We start from the raw sequence: 20,342 nt of genomic DNA on the forward strand, positions 1-20,342 counted from the left end.
GCTTTTTGACTCACATGTTCACACACATGTACACGTTCAGCACGAACAAAGATAATTGAGCTCTTTTGAGCATAATGAAATGGAAGGTTTACTGACGCATGCGTTGCTGTTCATGTTATGTTCAAGTGCATGTTTATTTTCTTACTAGTATAAGCTTGTGAAAATTGGGTGTGCATTAGATTCGTGGGCATGTTGGAATCGTGTCCTTTCACTGTTATTTGGAGCTCTTTGCACAAAAGCAGCTCTTGGATGATGACCATGTTATCCACAAAAAGCATAAACACAAAGGCTGTGGATGGCTGAACACATCACAGCTCTCATACATGGCCAGAGAAAATTTCCCATTTTTAATTATCTGGCTTTGCATATCGGACACCATTTCTCTCACTCTTAGTGAAATCGTGTCATTGGAACATGATATTTTTCCAGTTTCTTCAAGTGCCCATTGCCGATGACAGTTGACAACTTGCAAGGTGCAGATGGTGTGAGGCTTCACCTGTTTGGTTACAAGATAGCTAATGATGTAGCTTCCTTTTACTGCCACTGAAGCGATCGCCGGCTGGAATAAAATGTTTCATACATTAAAACCGAAAAAACGACTTGGGTGGAATATGGCAACATGAAAAAAAAAAAAACAACCTGCAGGCAGATTGACAATCACATGCAGTGTGGGTCTTGACGATATGTAACACATTAAAGCCGCTAAACAGTTTGCTACTAACAAAACATCATTTTACAGTTCTGCAGCTTCTAATGCACCATCTGTAGCAATAACAGAGCATGCAGCAAAGTAGAGGACATGCCGCTGCCAATGGACGAATAAAGCTAGGTTAGTTGGTAGCTTCTTAAAAAACTACTTAACGATGAGCTCTTACTTTGCTTGGGTGAGCATGCACGTACATGCAGGGGCTTTGGGGTCCCCAGGGATGCTTCTGCAGAACCCTATTAGAGAACACCTGACCAAGGCAGTCCACATCTCAACCACTGTTATGCTGCTGCCACGGATAGACAAAACTCAGTAGTGCATGCACTGAATATTCACCCCTTCGTAACATAACAGAAGTAGACAGCACTGCAATAGCTGAATGATTTTTCCCGAAAGTTGCTTTCTGGCACTTTATTGGCTTCTTTGCCACCTTGGTTGGTGCAGACATTGAGGGGGAGTTGGCACCACTTTAGTGCATTTGCTTCTATGACCGGCATTGAGCCGGCCAGGCCAAAGTGCAGGTGGCTGTCCTTGGAGCATATATTTTGACAAGTTATTTCATAGATTGCAGTACACTGCAGTCTATTTGCTAGTTGTTTGGGTTTCTCGCACCAGATGGGCTTATTTGTCCACACTTTTAAAGCAGGAGCTGATAGTAAAACATAAGAAAGCTTCCCGCTTGCCAGACTCTGCTCTGTTGTTGTAGCCATGGCAACCAGAGTACCAGGCTCAAAAGAAGCGTGCAGGCATCCGAATGTGCTAGTTTTTTTCAGTGAACACCACTGAACACTTCACAGCAGAACACTTCGAGGCTGTGCTCAGTGTTTAAGGGTGAAGTCAAAAAGTCCAAGAAGTCTTCTGAGTGCAAGAAACTCAAAAAATTCACTCTGTGGTTCCTGCACATACAAATTTTTTATACTCGATTTACGCTTTTACTGCATCGGATGTGGAAGCAAAATAAACCAGACATTCTCTAAATGTGGTGGCTGTAACAGATTTTGGAGCAATTTTCTTCCAAGCGCAGAAGATGTGATTGAAGCAGCAAAATGGCGCCGTGGAACACCAAGTGCGGCAGTGAGCCATGTCTTTCTGCGAAGGGCGGATGTGGTGAGCAGTGGTCTTGTTAAATTCAAACGGCCATGTAGAGGTCCGTCCAAGTGAAGGCTGGTGTCGAATTCGTTTTGGCAGCTTGCAGAATACTAAAATAGCGTTTGAAGAAAGCCATTGTCTGCAAGAAGACAAACCCGGTGGCATAGCATATCAGTTTGACATCTGATGCCCAGAACGACTGAGACAAAAGATCGGATGTCATCCATACTTGTGGAATGCATATCAGGCCAGGAGGCCTTTAGCATTCTTGAAGCAGAGTGGTGATCGGTCCTTGCCGATAACATACGACTTCACCTTGAACGAGCCATCCATATGCTAAGCAAGCAAAACAGAGAGCCCCCTAGTCATTTTTCCTCCATGGCATGTGCTGCCCATTGGATTCAACCTCTTGTTCGACAGCGTCTGCCAAAGCAGTGCCATCTCAAATTGGTCAGCATTAGATATTGCTGACGACTCGAAAAGGGATCGCGTCTTTGTTGGGAGAAACACACTTGCAGGAGCATGGCATGGTGCAAAGTTACGTGTATTTTATGTGGCAGTGAATGAAAGTTCGATGTAAGGGTAGTACATTGCTGTACTTTCTCACGGAATTTGCAAGGGGATTTTGTGCCTGTCCAATATAGACAATAATTCAATATGTCGGAGTTCGATATATCTAGGATCAGTAAAGTGGAAAGTTGGGCTAGTTGGTGAGTGATGATCATACCTTGCTGGTGAAGCAGTGCACTTACACGAACACAGTGAAGACAAACAGGAAAAGATTACACTCGCTGCACTCGCAAAGTTGCGAGTGCAGCGAGTGTAATCTTTTCCTGTTTGTCTTCACTGTGTTCGTGTCAGCGCACTGCTTCACCAGCAAGGTATGATGATATCTAGGATCAGCTGTATTAAGGGGGACGTGGTATACGCTCACGCTCGATCTTGTCTGCCAACTGCACTCGGGACAAGGAGAAGCCAGCGAGGGGTTTTGAACCAACAGCAAAGCAGGGAGGCTCCACTGTGGCATGCTGGACATCGAACTGCGCTCGGGACAAAGAGGGGCCAGCAAGCCAGCCCGCACCTAAGTCAGAGCAGGGAGTCTGCTCTGCGGTGAATTCGTCCGAGAAAGGTGCTTGGGACAAAAAGAGGCCACTGAGTGAGCTTGTGCCAGCACCTAAGCAGGGTGGCTCCGGTACGGCACATGGGGTACTCGGTTGTGCTTGGGACAAAAAGGAGCCAGCGAGCGGGAACAGCATGTCAAAGGGGCTAGTAGGCACCTGCTCCGCACGTGACTCAAACAGTTGAGGAAACCTGAAACTGGCATGGCTAGAACTAGGGTACACATCCGAGCGGTCGACATCACCAATGGGTTGTCCAAAGAAGGGATTGCTCCCGGTGGCCGAAAGCAGGGTCGCAGAGGCGAACATACCTCATGCTGTCAAGTCCGTGGCAAAGAGTCAACCAGAAACAAGGGCCATGAAGGGGCCTGCTCTGATGCCATGCCAAAACCAAGTTGGGCGCCAGTTATGTGGAGATGGGTGTGCACAAGGCTCACTCTATGAGCGATGGTCAGGAAGGGGCACGACGTTCCTCCACTCTGCAACCACTCTGCAATGCACAAAGGCGCTATAGCAAGGTTAGTCAACTCTCCGACATGGCGTAGAGAAGGCTCTAGAGTCAGATCGCTAACAAACGCGGGTTTATTCACCCAAGCATGACAGTCGCGGTGCTTATGGGCAAAGGCTCACCGCAAGACCGATTGATTACGCACGCCAGCTGCGCTAGGGCTAACCAGGAAGTGGTCCACCAAGCACGAGAATGAGAAGTCGCGGGAGCAAAGGTCCCGTGTAACCAAATCGTTACAGACCGTCTGTGCGACGCACCTTGCACTCCTACTTTGCTGAGGGGTCTTCGGGTGGTCCAAAACAACTTTCATATTCCGCTGCTTGCATCATCTCGTGTTTATTGGGGTTGTGTAACCTAACCATAGGAAAACACAAAATCCGCTTTGTTCCTTATAATAACGGTCTGTAATCAGTGTTGCCATTTAAGCTATTTTGTCGCTAGATTTACGAATTTTCTTGTCTGTTAATGACAAACTTTTCTATTTAGCGATCGGTTGAATATTTTAACGACTTGAATAAACAGTTGGCGACATTTTAGTGACTTAGAAGCTAGAAAAATTGCCTGAAACATGGCCTTTTAGAATGGAGCTCATTATTCAAAAGCTACGTCGGTGGCCAATAATCGCTGTATGAAGCATAGGCTCCATCATCATGATAAGTAAGTAAGTAAGTAAGTAAGTAAGTTTATTTTCCAGGTTCAACTGGAGGGTTTTCTGGCAAAAAGCTGCATGAGCAGCTTGACTATGTCCAGAAAACCCCTACAAGCAGTAGTACACGAGTGGTACAGAAATCAGACACACATACAATAGTTACTGTCAATAAAGAAAAAAACATTCACCAGTTATACATACAGAGTCTAATAATCTATTGCAATAAACTTTAAACAATGAAAGCGAAAATAGAAACGCTGAAATGGTCATACAAATGTTCAGAATTAAATAGGAATAATCAAGCAAAACATAAAAAAGACAAAATCACATTTCAACGAAATATTTCCGCAGCTCAGCTTTGGTATATCCTATTGTGTGTTTATATGTGTTTAAAACATGGGGCAGATTGTAAGACAACATTTGTAATTTATAGTAGTAAAAAAACGTGGTATATTGCATGTATTAAAAGTTCATGTGTGTATGTTAGCATGATGCATGTCCAAAAATGCCAGAGTCGAATAAAAATCGGCAATGGATGCCGTCAAAAAATAAATTTTTTGTCACTTAAAGTGGTACAAATGGTTGACCCGGACGATGTTATGTGCTTCAATAGCATACTTGGGGGTAGTTGTATTATCAATATTGGCGATTATTTGAACAATTTTCTTTTGCAGTACTAGAACCTTATTTATGTTAGTTTTGGTCATTGTGGCCCATACTAAATTGCAGTAGTTAACATGAAAAAAAAAATGCGTAATAAACATGTAATTTACATTTTAAAGGTAAAGTTTCACGACATCGTGATAGAATCCCACAGATAGAAGAGAGTTTCTTGCAGACAAAGTCAGTATGGGCATCCGAGTTTAAATAACAGGAAACATATACTCCAAGTATCTTGTGGACTTCAACTATTTCTATTTGGTGAACTTCAAAGTGAAGCATGCAATGCGGTACCATCGGTTCGTTTCTTGCACGAAATATTATAGCCTTGGACTTTGTAGGATTAATTCTTAATTTATTCATCCTTGACCACCTAGACAATTTAATCAGTAGCTCATTACATTTCACCATTAAATCATTAAGGTTAGGGCCTGAAAGAAGTATTGTGCTATCATCTGCATATATCACAAAATCAATGGAAAGATCTATGCTTATGATATCATTTATGTACGTATTGAACAAAAGGAGTCCCAATATGCTCCCTTGTGGCACATCACAACTGATAGGCAAAAGAGATGAAAGTTTGTTATCTAAAGACACCGACTGGCTTCAGTTTTGGTGATATCCTTCAAGCAATGTATGTGGTCTACCACGGATTCCATACATTTTAAGTTTGTTAACAAGAATCGTATGATTTAAGCAGTCAAAAGCTTTACTAAAATCAAGGAAAAGGCCCACCGTCTACAAGCTCTTATTAATATTGTTCAAAATTATTTCCTTCATTTTAATAATGCTGTTTGTGTAGATTTACCAGTTCTGAAACCAAATTGTGACTCAGATATTGCCTTATGTTTGTCAAAAAACTTACTTATTCTTGAAAAAATGACTTTTTCCAGACCTTTGGAAAGCACAGGGAGTACTGACATCGGTCTGTAATTTGTTGGTACATTTTGGTTGCCCCCTTTACAAATGACAGATACTTTTGCAGTTTTCATTGCATTGGGGAAAACCCCGCACTCAAATGCAAGATTGTAGATGTGTGAAATCAAGGGACAAATTATTGGTAACACATATTTCAATGGTTTCATCTGCATACTGTTGATATCTAAGGCTTTGCTGTTACTAATTCCCATGTACATGTTATAAACTTCATTTGCATCAGTAGGCTCGAAAAAGCATTGGTTGCCTTCACATTGGCAGTCTTCACTTTGTAATTGTGTTTCGAAGCACAGTGGTCGATCAGCCTTCATATTGTGTTCACAAAATTGTTTTCTTATTCTCTACAAACCGATTTGAGTGGGTTAAGACTCTGCCGGTTCTGAGGCATCATTAAGTGCACTTGATCGGAGTACATTCGCTAGCACAGCAGTCAATGATCTCCCAACATCAATTGGAATAAATTTTATGTTCAGGTAGACTATAAAGGCGTAGACTTTGGAGCGTTTGAGTTGGTCCACATGAATCTGAACAGATTGCTTCTGTTTCTGATCGCTTTCCGACCAGTTAATACTTTACGGCGGCTTTTAGGTAGATCAAAGGCGGAAACATAGTACTTGAACTGCATAAAGCTCGGGTAATTGTCATTGGCGTGTTAACAACATGCGGGCAAGACATTAGTTCTATCACGAAGGTTGAGAACCAGAAATATTTAGGGAAAATGTAGACTAAGAGCCTTTTTGTGCTAGGAAATCTAGTTTATTTGTGTTCCTTTGAATCCTGTTTTATTTGAAATCTTCCAATCTGAAAGTAAGCACAGAATTTCAACTGTCACTGTCCATCACGTAAATACGATATCAACATGGGTTTATTGAAGTTTTTGTTCATCTACTCAGACAACGGAAACTGCTCATGATTTTACAGTTGTAATTAATAATGGTAACCAAACTGATGCAATTTTTCATGGATTTCAACAGAGCATATGAGAAAGCTTCCCACAAAAAGATACTTTATAAACCAAATGGAGTCCTCAAAAACACATTTGATACCCTGGTTGTCAGCAAACCTAATAAACTGGCAGCAATATGTTGTTGAGAAAGGGCACTCTTCAGAAGAACTTTCAGTAGTGTTATGATTGACCTCTTGGGTGTGAGAGACGTCGAGGCGTACGTTCCCATAACAAGATGATTTGCCTCGTCCCAGAAAAGAAGGTTACTTAGTAAGCCTGAACATCGACCTGTCAAGCGTGAGAAGTGTTGAAGCGGGCGTCCCCATGTCAACATAATTGCCCTCTTCTCTGAAACGGCGTCACCCTTTTATTCCCCGAGCTGACACAAAGGGATGGACGAAGAGATGACAAACTGAAGGGTAGGAGGCCGTCAGCGACAGAGCCTGGCGAATGCACTAATGCTTCCACAGGCTCCCCGGGAAGACGTCAGCAACCACAAGACCACAAGGGGTAATTAAGGCCGTCTTAGCCCCTGTATGATTGACCTGTCAGGTGTGAGAAGTGTTCAAGCAGGCATCCCCATGTTGACATAATTTCTCTCTTCTCCGAAATGGTGTCGCCCCTTTTTCCCAGAGCTGACACAAAAAGGTGGGGGAAGAGAAGGCAAACTGAAGGACAGGAGCTCAACGGCAGAAGCTTACAAGAGCACTGATATTTCCACAGGCTCCCAAAGAAGACGGCGATGAGCACAGGACCCCGTGTTAATCAGAGCCACTCGAAACTCAGATGAGAGTCGCCACCAGGTACCAATGAAGTGAATACAATTTTGCCTACTTTTTTTTATCATCACGTTGTCCGGCTTCGGCGTTGTTTCCTGATTCTTGCGGTAAAGACCCACATCACCAGGTTGAGATCATATCAGTAGACTCTGGAATTCTACAGAGACCTGTGCTTGGGCCGCTTTTATTTCTCATATTCATTGACAAAGTAACAGGTATTTCAGCTAAAATGAAATTGTGCGCTGACAGTTGTGTTGTTGCTAGGAGATTAGAAGTTGCTCTGACTGAGAAAAGCTGAATCGAGACTTCCGGAAATTTAATATCAATTCTGGCAAGTGGACACCTGTCCTCTCTCCAAAGGGCTTTAACTTATCAACCCCTCATCTTGGGTTGCTAGCCTATAACACTGTTGTCTTACCATTAGTAGAGCATGCGTCTGTAATCTGCGATTCTTTGAGTAAAACTGATGACAAAACAGAAAATACAACGAAGAATTATGTCTGCTTTACGTAAAATGGTTGGGGTGTTCTTCGAAAAAAGCCCTTTTTGCCAAGGCTAATTACCTGCCCAGTCCCAGAGGAATCTCTGTTCTCGTATTAATCTTTACCGGCCAACTTATGTGCACTACAACACTGATACATCAAAAGTGGCCTTTGTTATCCATATATGCCACCAGACGAAGGCATAATTTAACCGTTACTCCCTTTTGCACATGCATTAATTGCTTCAAGTACTCCTTCTTTCCTAGAGTTGTTAGTGATTGGAACACTAATGATAAAGTTCTTCAACCAAATGTTGACTCTTTTGTTTCGAAACTAGTGTGCTGAAATTGTGTTTCTTTTTTATATGCTGTGACTTGTGTCCGTATTTCACATCTGGCAGCTTTTACGATTTTATCGTAAAATGGTAGATTTCGCAAGTTTGGTTATGATTGTTGTATTGGCGGCAATAATTTTACGACTTCTCATTTGCGTCCAATGTAATGTTGCATTGATCTCAACAGGGTACAAATATATAGTTGTCGAGCGATGTTTCAGAGCCTTACTTTTTGGACCTGCTAGATTATTCTGCCCTACCGGTGGCAGCGCCACCACTAAAATAGCAAGTGAAATTTCGGCCACGATTCCCTCAATATTTCATTAATAAGCATTTCCATTTTTCTGTAATTCAAATGATTTTTGATGCGCAAATAATTTTTGATGTGAATTTTTTGATGCACTGTTGAAGCATCCCTACAGATGAATTTTAATATAAGCTCTGTGCATCTTGACTAATGAAACGACTAGTATACTTAATAAAATTTTGGCATTTCTTGGCCTTGGCAGTAATACTTCTTGCAAGTTATGCATTTGTTACATTTTTGCAAATGTTGTAATTAGTTTTGTTTTATAATTCGCTCTGCCAAAATTCTATTTGGGATTGCAGTATGAATGAATAAATAAATAAATAAATGGACGCAAATTAAAAATAAAGGTTATGTACACTGTTTCGCTATATTCACTGTTTATCAGTCACCTGCATGGACATTACACAAACCTGAAACGTCTAGATAACCTCACGTTAGCCTATAATATAGTGTTCCAAAATGCCTGCATTATTTAAAATTAAGTGAAATTCACTGAAATGTGCTAAATGTTAGCGGGAATTTTAGTGACCTTATGTTTCACGTCAGCGACATTCTTCAAAAAGTTTTTGCAATACTAGATTGTAATTATTATTTGTGACTGATAATCAGGCTGGTCAACGAGAAAAATAACTCTCATTGAGGCATTTTGCAGCCTCAGCAAGAGTTGTGTGTGTGTGTGTGTGTATATATATATATATATATATATATATATATATATATATATATATATATATATATATATATATATATATATAGAGAGAGAGAGAGAGAGAGAGAGAGAGAGAGAGAGGGAGGCTTGCCCCCTACCCCCACTCGAAAAATAGTTGGTACGCCACTGGTGCAGGCATCATTGGCACTATCCTGTGCATCCTTCTCGCTTCCATTTTTGCAGGCCACTCACCTCAGTGTCCTTTCGAACTATCGCGTGCCTCATAATCAAATGTTGTTTTGGCACTGCCTGCTACAAAATTTGCTGTAAAACGCTCTTAGTCATTTACACTGCTGTATAACTCTTGCCATTCGATATATCATTTATAGGGGCACTTGAAAATGACAGTGCCTTAAATTTTACCTACTCAATAATTTTTCGATAAGCTTTTGTTAGGACGCATTGTTTCTCGGTATTTGTAACCTTGACTTGAGCCGGTTGAATCTATTTTTTCTCGTTGTTGAGAGAGCCCTGTGCTGGTGCTGTTGTGGATGACAGAACCCGGTGCCGCCCAAGAATGAGTTTTGTGCGGGCATGAAGCTGGAGGCCCAGGACCCGCGCAATGTGACCTCCACATGCATCGCAACAGTGGTGGGCATCCAGGGTCCCCGGCTGCGGCTGCGCCTCGACGGGGGCGACAACAAGAACGACTTCTGGCGATTGGTCGACTCCCAGGTGAGTGTCGGGTGAACCATCTGGAGCACATGTACAGTCAATGCTTGTTACAACAGACTGACAGCGAAAAAAAGGTCTGTTGTAGCTGAAGTTCGTTCTATCTAAAGTTGGGGTCCTGGTGAAACTTGGTGTACACTGCAGTCTAACTCGCAAATTAACGAAAAATGATAAAAACATGGAAATTAAACAGTAAACCTCGTTAATTCAGATTTCACGGGTCTGCAAAAGATGTCCGAATCAACCGAATGTCAAATTATCGAGGGTATCAAGAAAACAATAAACAAATGCTTACTATGTAAACATGCTTTTATTTACTGAATGAATGAATCCCATAGGTAGTAAGTTTACATTCTTGCAGGAGAGGGACTTGGGTCCGACCTGTTTTCTGAACTCGACTCGTATGCAGGGCAACATGAGCCCATGTAACTTGAGCCAAACATTAAACATATACAAATGTCACATAGCTGGACAGAACCAAGGTAATTTTGTTTGCCGTCACTTGGAGATGTTCAGATTTTTAAAAATTCCACATAAATTAAACAATTAGTCTAAAGAATTCATCACCTTATGAAATATTATAATTAGATCAACATTACCTTAGAAAACTGTAGAGCAACGTGAAAAACTCCTGATACACCTTTCTGTTGCTCGATACGAGCGACACAAAAGTGTTTTCCAAGCCTGAAAGAAGCCCATGAATACATGCAAAGTGCCTCAAGTAGCCACTCGCGTGGCAGTTTTGTGTGTAGTATTTGCAGGCTTCTTTCACGCTTGTGGGATCTGATGCGGGATATCTCCCACCCCGTACTCTTGGGACAAAGGAACGACAACACAGTAGTGCAAACAATCACAAAGGCATTTATTGCACCTTTCATACATCAGTGCCTGCTAGCCGAGTTGCTATCCACAAAACATGCCGATGGGCGCGCGACAAATCTAGAACTCCGACTCACCGCGACCGGAAGCGAGCGAATATGTTCGCCCCATGCTGGATCCCAACGCCGGGTCGTTCGCGTGTATGGTCACGCGAATCGTGGCGCGTTCGAAGGCGGCCACGCGAGACGGTCTCGCCGAAGCATCGGTCGCCGCGCGCGCGGGATGTCCGCGCTGCTTCGGCGACCCGCCGGGGAAGAGCGTTGCTGCACGTGCAGCCCGCTTGCTGTCCCGAAGCCAAGAGAGCAAGCGCCTTCCTTTCGGCGCCCAAGTAACCTCGCGGCCGCGCAACACTAGCGCCATCTCTCGCACTGCGCCTGTACCACTCGGACCCCCGCGTGTGCGGCGAAGCCGCACTACAGGAGACGCGCTATGCGGGAAAAACATCAGGGGAGGCGCGAGGGTCGCGCATCCCCACATCCCCCCAACCTTAAATCACTTCTTATTCCGGCGAAACATGTGACACGGTCTAACATTAACCCGTGCTTCGCGAACAAGATAGTGCAACAGTGGTCGCGCCGAAGAAATGTCTACACGCTGTCCATAACATGCGAGCCGACTGTCCTTGGGTGCACCGCTGGCGTCCGCCGGTCACAGCAGCGGCTTTGCAGGCTCGACGGCACGATGCCAGGGCAGGACTCCGGAGACGACGACGCAGTAGTCGGTACGAGCAAGCGTCGCTCGCGCCGACGCGCCCTGCTGGGAAGAGCCGCCATAGCTGTCGGTGACCGCCGGCTCTTTTGTCCGCCGCCGAGGGTTGTGAGCTGGATACAGGAGGCCGCCGAAGTCGCCGCGCCGAACTGGCCACAGCATCACCATCGCCCGGGGTGGCTCGATCGTAGTCCGGGGCAGCAGCGCAGACGATGTGCAGGTGACGGCAAACCAGGGGTGACTCCAATCACACTGCGTAAACTCAACACACTCGGCAAACACTGAAGTAGTGCAAGGGAGAGGAATTCTGCATGCGCATCGCCCACGTGGTACGATGTTCAACTCGGCTAGCAAAAGATCGGGCAGCTACTCAGATGCTAAGTTCACGTGAAAGAAGCTCGCTTTCTTGAGTCGAACGAGTAATTTCAATTTGTGCGAGGCTAAATAGAATGAGGGAAGCAAATTGCAACGCCTCAACGCCACGGTCCACCAGGTTGTGTCCATCCACGTGCGACAGGCAGCTTCGTAAAGCCTTAGGCCTAAAGCGTCGCTACTCTGACAACAACCGGCATCCAAAAGCAACAACACCCAAGATGGGCGCAAAACCGGCAGCCGCGAGGAGACGTCAGCTCTGTGAGGTGGTCCTACTCCGCTCGGTGCACACAACATCCGAGTTGACGGCGCCCACCGTTCCAGACGGTGTCGGAGCGCCCGGTGCCAGGCCGCAATACCAGTCAGCCCGTCGTGGCACCCGTGGCCCGCGGCCACCCGGCTCCCAGAGCCGCGACTTCATCCGAGTCAAAGAGATAGAAGAAGCTATTTACATAAGAAATTCGGACCACCCACGAGGCTTCCGTACTCACTCGATTCAGGCTTGCCACGCTCCGCGGGCGCTCAGCCTCGCTCTCCCAGGATGCAGACCACGTGGCTCTCGTACCAACGAATGTCATTAAAAAAAACTTGCGAAAAGGCTTAGCATGTTGACATGTTCTACCACACTGCAGCCACCATCACCTTGCTCAAGAAAGCACGCCGCCGACGCTAGCGATCAAAATTCACGCTAGGCCTACGCTTCGGTTCAAACCAAGGTCTCGAACGAAGCAACACTGTTAAAACTATCGTCCGATGCCCCAAGAGCCCCACGTTGGGCACCAGATGTGGGATCTGATGCGGGATATCTCCCACCCCGTACTCTTGGGACAAAGGAACGACAACACAGTAGTGCAAACAATCACAAAGGCATTTATTGCACCTTTCATACATCAGTGCCTGCTAGCCGAGTTGCTATCCACAAAACATGCCGATGGGCGCGCGACAAATCTAGAAGTCCGACTCACCGCGACCGGAAGCGAGCGAATATGTTCGCCCCATGCTGGATCCCAACGCCGGGTCGTTCGCGTGTATGGTCACGCGAATCGTGGCGCGTTCGAAGGCGGCCACGCGAGACGGTCTCGCCGAAGCATCGGTCGCCGCGCGCGCGGGATGTCCGCGCTGCTTCGGCGACCCGCCGGGGAAGAGCGTTGCTGCACGTGCAGCCCGCTTGCTGTCCCGAAGCCAAGTGAGCAAGCGCCTTCCTTTCGGCGCCCAAGTAACCTCGCGGCCGCGCAACACTAGCGCCATCTCTCGCACTGCGCCTATACCACTCGGACCGCCGCGTGTGCGGCGAAGCCGCACTACAGGAGACGCGCTATGCGGGAAAAACATCAGGGGAGGCGCGAGGGTCGCGCATCCCCACACGCTATAAAAAAACTAAATGAAATCTAGTTAGCGGGCGACGTGGGATGCCGTCAAAGTGAAATGTGATGCCCACATTGCGCTGCTAGTAGCAGGGAACGGTGGTGTTGACCAGAGACGCCGTGAAGTCAAGTATTTATTCGGACAGCAACATGAACATAACAGACAGCAACGATTCAGTGGCTTTGCCTTATAAAGGGAGCATGGGTGCAGCCGAGGCATGCGATTGGCTAGCGATACAATAGCACATGTGAACAATGACCGCGTGCATCAGATACGCGGCGCACAGTAACAAGAGAATACGCTTGATAAACGTTGCACAGATACAACACTTCCCCTCCAACAAGATCAGAATCTGTCATACGTCAGACGATCCGGCTTCCGCTTATCACGAGCGCTGCGCCTGGGTAGCACAGGTGAACCAGCATCGTTTTGTTCTGACGTTGATGCACTTTGGGCTCCATGCGAGAGTGGGCCACCATCACTACGATCCAACACTGGCCGGTTTGAGGCGGGTGCAAGGAAACTTTCACTTTCAAGCAGTTCACTTGCATGTGGCAAAGGTACATCCTTTTCTTTCACAACACTACCAGGCTTTACACAAGAATGTCGCAAATGATCCGCGTGCACAAACCGCGGCTGTCCATCCACAACCACAAGGTATGTCATTGCCGATTTCACATCCACAATCTTGCCTGGACGCCATTTCACCTGTTTCCCACATACTGAACGCACAAACACTCTATCCCCAACAGAAAATACTCTGGGTGAACTCCTCCTCTTGTTTGCACTACGTACATTACTCTCACATTTGGCATTTATTGCATCCTGCATATCTGGTTTCAATAACGACAACCTTGTGCGCAACTTCCTCCTCACAAAGAGTTCAGCTGGTGTTTGGCCGGTGATTGTATGCGCCGTTGTTCTATAGGCGAACAGAAAATTATCAATTCTGTGCTGCAGTGACCTGGAACTTTTATTCCTCTGGCCTTCCAGCAATTGCTTCAACAGCGACTACTTTACTGTTTGAACCGCACGTTCGGCCGAACCGTTGGACTGAGGATGATATGGTGGAGTAAGCGTGTGCTTAACCCCGTTTGACAATAGGAAGTCCTCAAACTCTTTTGCACGAAACTGTGGCCCGTTATCAGTGACTACCTCTTTAGGTAGGCCATGACTTGCGAACAACGAGCGCACTGTTTCGATCGTGCTTTGCGCGGTCGTTGACGTCATGACTCTTATTTACAACCATTTGGAATAGGAATCTACAGCTAAAAGGAACATCTTTTTTTCTTTTTCAGCAAAGTCTAGATGTATCCTCTCCCAACTGCTTGTGCACCACTTCCAAGATGAAAGCGGCGCTATTGGCACCAAAGATTTTGTGCTTTGACAAATTTCACACTGCTTTACAGTTTGTTCCAAGCAGTTGTCTATCTTTGGCCACCAAACCATTGACCTTGCAAGAGCTTTCATCTTTGTAATGCCAATGTGTTGCTCATGCAACAAACACATAACTTCACTTTGAAGCGAATGTGGTATCACGACTCTGTTGTTCCACACCAAACAGCCGCAATCCACTGAAAGTTCAAATCGCCTCACGAAGAAAGGCTGATAATGAGCGTCCACAGCCCTCGGCCATCCGTGCCATACCATTTCACGAACAGCACTGAGAACTGAATCTTTCACAGTTTCACGCTCGATATCTTTTGCAGTTATGGGGAGTTTATTGACAGGCGAAAAATAAAAGATTTCTTCTGCCTCGTCACCGGCTTCCAGCAGTGGAAGGCGTGATAAACCATCCGCATTGGCTATCTTTGTTCCTGGTCTGTGCAAAATACGAAAACTGTAGTTAGCAAGAAAAATTCCCCAGCGGTGCACACGAGCTGCAGCTACTGCAATTGGTTGGTGCTTTGCTTCAAGTATGACTGTGAGCGACTGGTGATCAGTGATTACACTAAACGTACGCCCGTACAGATATTTATGAAATTTCTTCACTCCAAAAACAACTGCAAGCGCTTCTTTTTCCACTTGCGTGTAGTTACGCTCAGCAGGCGTCATTGTCCACGATGCAAACGCGATCAGTCGGTCTACGCCCTCAACCACGTGCGACAGCACTGCGCCTAAGCCGTAAGCAGAAGCGTCATATGTCAGCTGTATTTCCTTCGTTACATCATACAGTTCCAAGACCGTGTCTTCACTGATCAAATTTTTACAGCGACTGAAACATGCGTCACACTGGCTCGACCATTTCCATGTGCTGCCCTTGCGCAACAGTTGGTAGAGAGGTTCTAGCACATTTGCTAGGTCAGGCAAAAATTTAGCGTAGTAGTTTACTAGGCCCAAAAATGCCTTTAGCTGAGTCACATTACTTGGTTTTGGCGCTTCTTGAATCGCCTTTACTTTTTCCGCTGCTGGGTGTACGCCATGCTTGTCTAGCTCGTGCCCCAAGTAACAAACATTTTCTTGGAAAAATTTGCATTTCCCTGCGTTTACACGAATGCCGTGCTTACTAAGCGCTTGTAGCACTTGCTGGGAACGGTGATAGCACTCCGTCAGGTTTTTACCTGCATTAACACATCGTCCAGGTAACAGGCTGTCCCAGGTATGTTTTGTAAAACCTGGTCCATCACGGCCTGAAACATTGCGGGTGCGCTTGCCACTCCGTACGGCAATCGCCGGAACCTGAAAAGTCCCATGTGCGTATTCACCGTGAGCAGTTGCTGTGCCTGCTCATCCAGCTCAAGCTGTAGGTAAGCCTTCGACAAATCTAGTAAGGTGAACACGGTCCCTCCAACCAGTGACGCGAATATGTCTTCTGGCAGAGGCAGTGGATAGTGGTCAAGTTCAATATCCCGATTGACCGTGACTCTAATCCCCACATATCCTAATTTCTTTTCCTGTTTTCTTTGGCACGATAACTAGCGGTGTAGCCCATTCACTGTGCCTGGCTCTGTACACCACACCAGCTTTCTCAAGGTCACGCAATTCATTCTCCACTTGTTCGCGCAAGGCATATGGTACTGGTCTCGCCTTACAAAAAGTTGGATGCACATCGGTTTTCATTCGTATACTACCAGTGAATCCTTTGATAGAACCATAGCCTGGCTCAAACACATCACCGTACAACTGTTTCAACTTCTTTTCAGCTTCCGCTGCTACCATCTGCCTGCCCTCCTGTACGTTATCCACGTCACATTGCAACTGCTGAACAGCATTTTGCAGGTCAACTTTTAGTGTAGTCATCCAATCTCGACCTAAAAGCATCGGCATGCGGGCTTCATTTTCTTGCTTTGCGACTATCAGAGGCAGATCGTAGCTTCGGTTCTGATAAGACACATCGACCTTTGCTACGCCTTTCACTTTGAGTGCAGTGCCATTATACACTCCTAGACGCACATCGTCTTTGGAACATGGGTAATTTGGAAAATTTTCATCAAAGTCTCTTTCAGACCATATGGTCACAGCTGCTCCCGTGTCTAGTTCCATCGGAATCTCCTTGCCGTTTACCTTTACTTTAAGCACAATAGGCGGAGAGCTATGAACTTGATTAGTCGTACTAACAGTCAGCAAGTCTGTTGACGGCAAGGTCTCCTCAACTTTGTGCACGACCTTAGTTTTGCACATTTTCGCTACATGCCCTGGCTTCGAGCATTTGAAGCAGGTACTTTTGAGAAAAGTACAACTCACTGGCGCGTGCAGTCCCGCCGCATCTATGACAGGCGCGAACAATGCCTTTCCCACGTTGCTTCCTTGGACCGTTTTGGGGGGCACGCTGCTCGCTGCTAGCGGTCTTCGTCGCGTGTCGCCGGCCTGGCGTAGTGGGCTCCCGATGCCAGTAAACGTCGGCAGGACTGGCGGTTGACCCCTCCGGTAGCATTTCTCGGGTGTCTTTCTGGGTTGTTTCCAAGGCGATGGCAATTTTGCATACTCACTCCCAGGTGACTTCGTCGTCTGACAAGGCAAGAAGACGGTATCGAATCGAATCCGTCCTGAGTCCAGCAATCAGTCGATCCCGGAGCGCTTCTTCCAAAAAGCCTCTAAACGAGCACGTTGCAGCCAGTCTTTTCAGCTCGACGATGAACTGTTTTAGGCTTTCATCCGGCTCTTGCTTTCGCTGGTAAAAGTGATACCGTTCGGTAACCACTGACCGTTTTGGAGCATAGTGCTTTCGGAGAGCTTCTGTAGCTTCTTCGTACTTGACTTCAGTTGGTTTCTTCGGCAGCAGCAGGCTACGCAGAGTCACGTAAGCCTTTTCACCCAGGATTGTTAAGAAGACTTGCAACTTCTTACTTGAGTCTATTCCATTGGCGGTTGCATACAGGTCGAACCTTTCCAGGTAGACTTCGATATTGCCAGAGTCTGGGCAGAACTTGGCCAAAGATCCCAAGGTGTTGGTCATCACTGATGTCCTCGCTTGCCGTGGCGTCGTTGCCGTTTCCTCAGGCTTGGTCATTGCCTCGGCCCGAACGATCCCATCCTCGTCGCCATGTTGACCAGAGACGCCGTGAAGTGAAGTATTTATTCGGACAGCAACATGAACATAACAGACAGCAACGATTCAGTGGCTTCGCCATATAAAGGGAGCATGGGTGCAGCCGAGGCATGCGATTGGCTAGCGATACAATAGCACATGTGAACAATGACCGTGTGCATCAGATACGCGGCGCACAGTAACATGAGAATACGCTTGATAAACGTTGCACAGATACAACAGGTGGCGCGTTTGGATTATCGCCTACTAAAAGCATGCAGTGCGCTACCAATGGCACTACACACCACGTGCTGTGAAACAGATAGGTGGAGATGCTTATCGCAATATCGCATTCAGAGATTTGCTGCTACCGGCATAAGAAACTATGCGCGCTGTCATTGTTACATGAGATGAGAGGCTAATACTGTTCCTGATCGTGCGCGCCTCATGCCTTTTCTTGTTCACATGGGATCTAGGGGCGGGAAAGCGCATACGATGACAGCCTGCAGCAGAAAAAGGCGTGTTTCGGTTATCGCCTATTAAAAGCTTTCGCTACACTTTAGACAGCACCATGGGCTGTGAAACAGATAGACGAAGATGCCTATCGCAGTTAGGACTGGCGGTGATAGCTCTGAATGCCATGTGCGACGATGTCAGAGAAGATTTGCTGGTACTGAAATGAGAAACTGAGTGCACGCCAACACTTTCATGTGAGATGGGCAGGCGAGTATTGCGGTGAAGCTGCCGCAGTGGGCAGCTATTATTGTGCTCTATCGTGCACGCTTTGTGAATTTTCTTGTTTGCATGGGATCTAGTGGCTGAAAAACCTATCATGCGATCGCAGTTTGGTGACGTACTGAACATTCGTGCGGAGCAATTTTGTGTTTCGGGAACGTATGAATGAGGTTCTACTGTATGTTGTTACAGTGAAGGGAAAGAAGGTGACATGAACTAGAGGAAGACGAAGACTGGCCATTGCCTGAACGCCATATACACCAGTTGTGGATATACATTATTTTACACTCGCGGGCCCGCTTTTTTCCTGCAACATTTTGGTGGAGGTGCGGGGTATCGATCCCCGTACCTCTCCTTACATTTATATATATATATTTTTAATAACAGTTGCACTTAAAGGGGTTGGGACACCAAATTTTGAGGCTATAAAAAGCATCTTGTAGGCTGCTTCCGTATCCAAGGACACCCAGAACGAGGTATCGGACGCTGTAAACATTTCAAAATAATTTTAATTCAGCTCCAAAAAGTCATTAAAAACTCCTTCTCGTAGTCTAGACCCATCGCTAGCGCGGCAGCTACTACGTCACAGAGGAGGAACGAAAATATTGACGTCATAGCACACCAGCATAAAAACGTGACGTATGATGAGTAGCCAGAGTAGCGATGAAACGCCGATTACGGAGCCTCCTGAGCCGAGCGACCGAGCATAGCCTACACTATGACCGAGCTACAGGCATGTAGAAATCCTTTCTTAATGCAAAGAAGGGGTAAGGCGTGCAGACACGGACACAGGAGGAGAGAAGTGTACAACACGAACGCCGCACGGCGGCCCGCGAATGGCAAACTGCGTGCGGCGAGTTGCCGTGCCCTTTGCACGTTTGAGTGTAAAACAGTAGCCGGCAGACCCCGAAAGGGACCAGGATATGCGGCGTTCGTGTTGTCCGCTTCTCTCTTCGCATAGTCGCATAGTTCGGCAGCTCGGAGCGGTCTCTCCTTCGCTTGGCCTTTCTCAATGTGAAGGCCCGTCCACGTTACCGGCACGGAAACTCGCCGCACGCCGTTTGCCGTTCGCGGGCCCCCGTGCGACGGCGGTTTTGCTCGCGAACGGCGAGATTTCCTAGACGTAGAGAGCACGGGCCCGGGACCCATTTGTGCGGCAGCCGTACGGCGAAGCGGCCAATCAGCGTCCGAGGAGTGGTCACTCAGTGCACCGACGGCAGCTTCACCGCCTCTGATCGTTCGGCGCCGCCGATATCGTGGCTAGGCCTTTTCCGGTTCACTTCGAAGCTAAAGCTTACGGCGCTTCGGAATGAATCACCGACTCTCACTTGCCGCAATATTTTCTTACCGTTGTTGTCACTCTTCGCAATAATTATATAATCGCGACATGCACTTCGAATCGCCAGTTAACCTCTGCTGGCAGAGCACGCGTATGCGCGAGCAGACGACGCAGCATAGTTTTACGTCACTATTTTTTGTGGCCCACGTGACCAAGCCATGTTGCGTTTCCTCCTCTGTGACGTCATAGCATCCCCCGGAGCCCAGAAACCGAAACCGAAATCGCTCGGTATAATAACGCTATTATTAAATTATTTATTGGATATATATGAATCCCGCTGTGTGTATCGTGCTCCCTGAAGCATGACGCAACGTTTGAATCAACAAACGCATGAACGAAAATTTTGATGTCTCCACCCCTTTAAGAAACTTTGTGTGACCTCAAAGAATCCTTCACAAAAGTGACGGTCTAATATGAAGTATTTACAAGACCTCATAGTAGGAGCCTATTTAATTTCACAGCCCGAGTTTCCTCACACCACCAAGATACTGCCGTCTCTCCATGGTGTAATCTTCCTTTGTGTAATTGTCTTATGCTTCACAATCACTAATACCGCTTCACTTTTTCGGTGAAAT

General features: G+C 46.4%; 1 protein-coding gene and 1 pseudogene across 18 annotated transcripts in view; one reads left to right on the forward strand and one right to left on the reverse strand.

Annotated features, from left to right (window-relative positions):
• Scm (Polycomb protein Scm) overlaps positions 1-20,342 on the forward strand; it is a 426,899-nt gene that overhangs the window by 146,559 nt on the left and 259,998 nt on the right. For all 18 annotated transcript variants that reach the window (XM_070538219.1, XM_070538231.1, XM_070538222.1 and 15 more), the window contains one exon: positions 9,728-9,904. In XM_070538219.1, the coding sequence (XP_070394320.1) occupies positions 9,728-9,904 (177 nt within the window). The remainder of the gene's footprint in view (positions 1-9,727; positions 9,905-20,342) is intronic.
• Positions 16,833-17,675, reverse strand: LOC139059918 (uncharacterized; annotated as a pseudogene).

The sequence above is a fragment of the Dermacentor albipictus genome, chromosome 5 (genome assembly GCF_038994185.2).
Source record: "Dermacentor albipictus isolate Rhodes 1998 colony chromosome 5, USDA_Dalb.pri_finalv2, whole genome shotgun sequence".
NCBI classification, from domain to species: Eukaryota; Metazoa; Arthropoda; class Arachnida; order Ixodida; family Ixodidae; genus Dermacentor; species Dermacentor albipictus.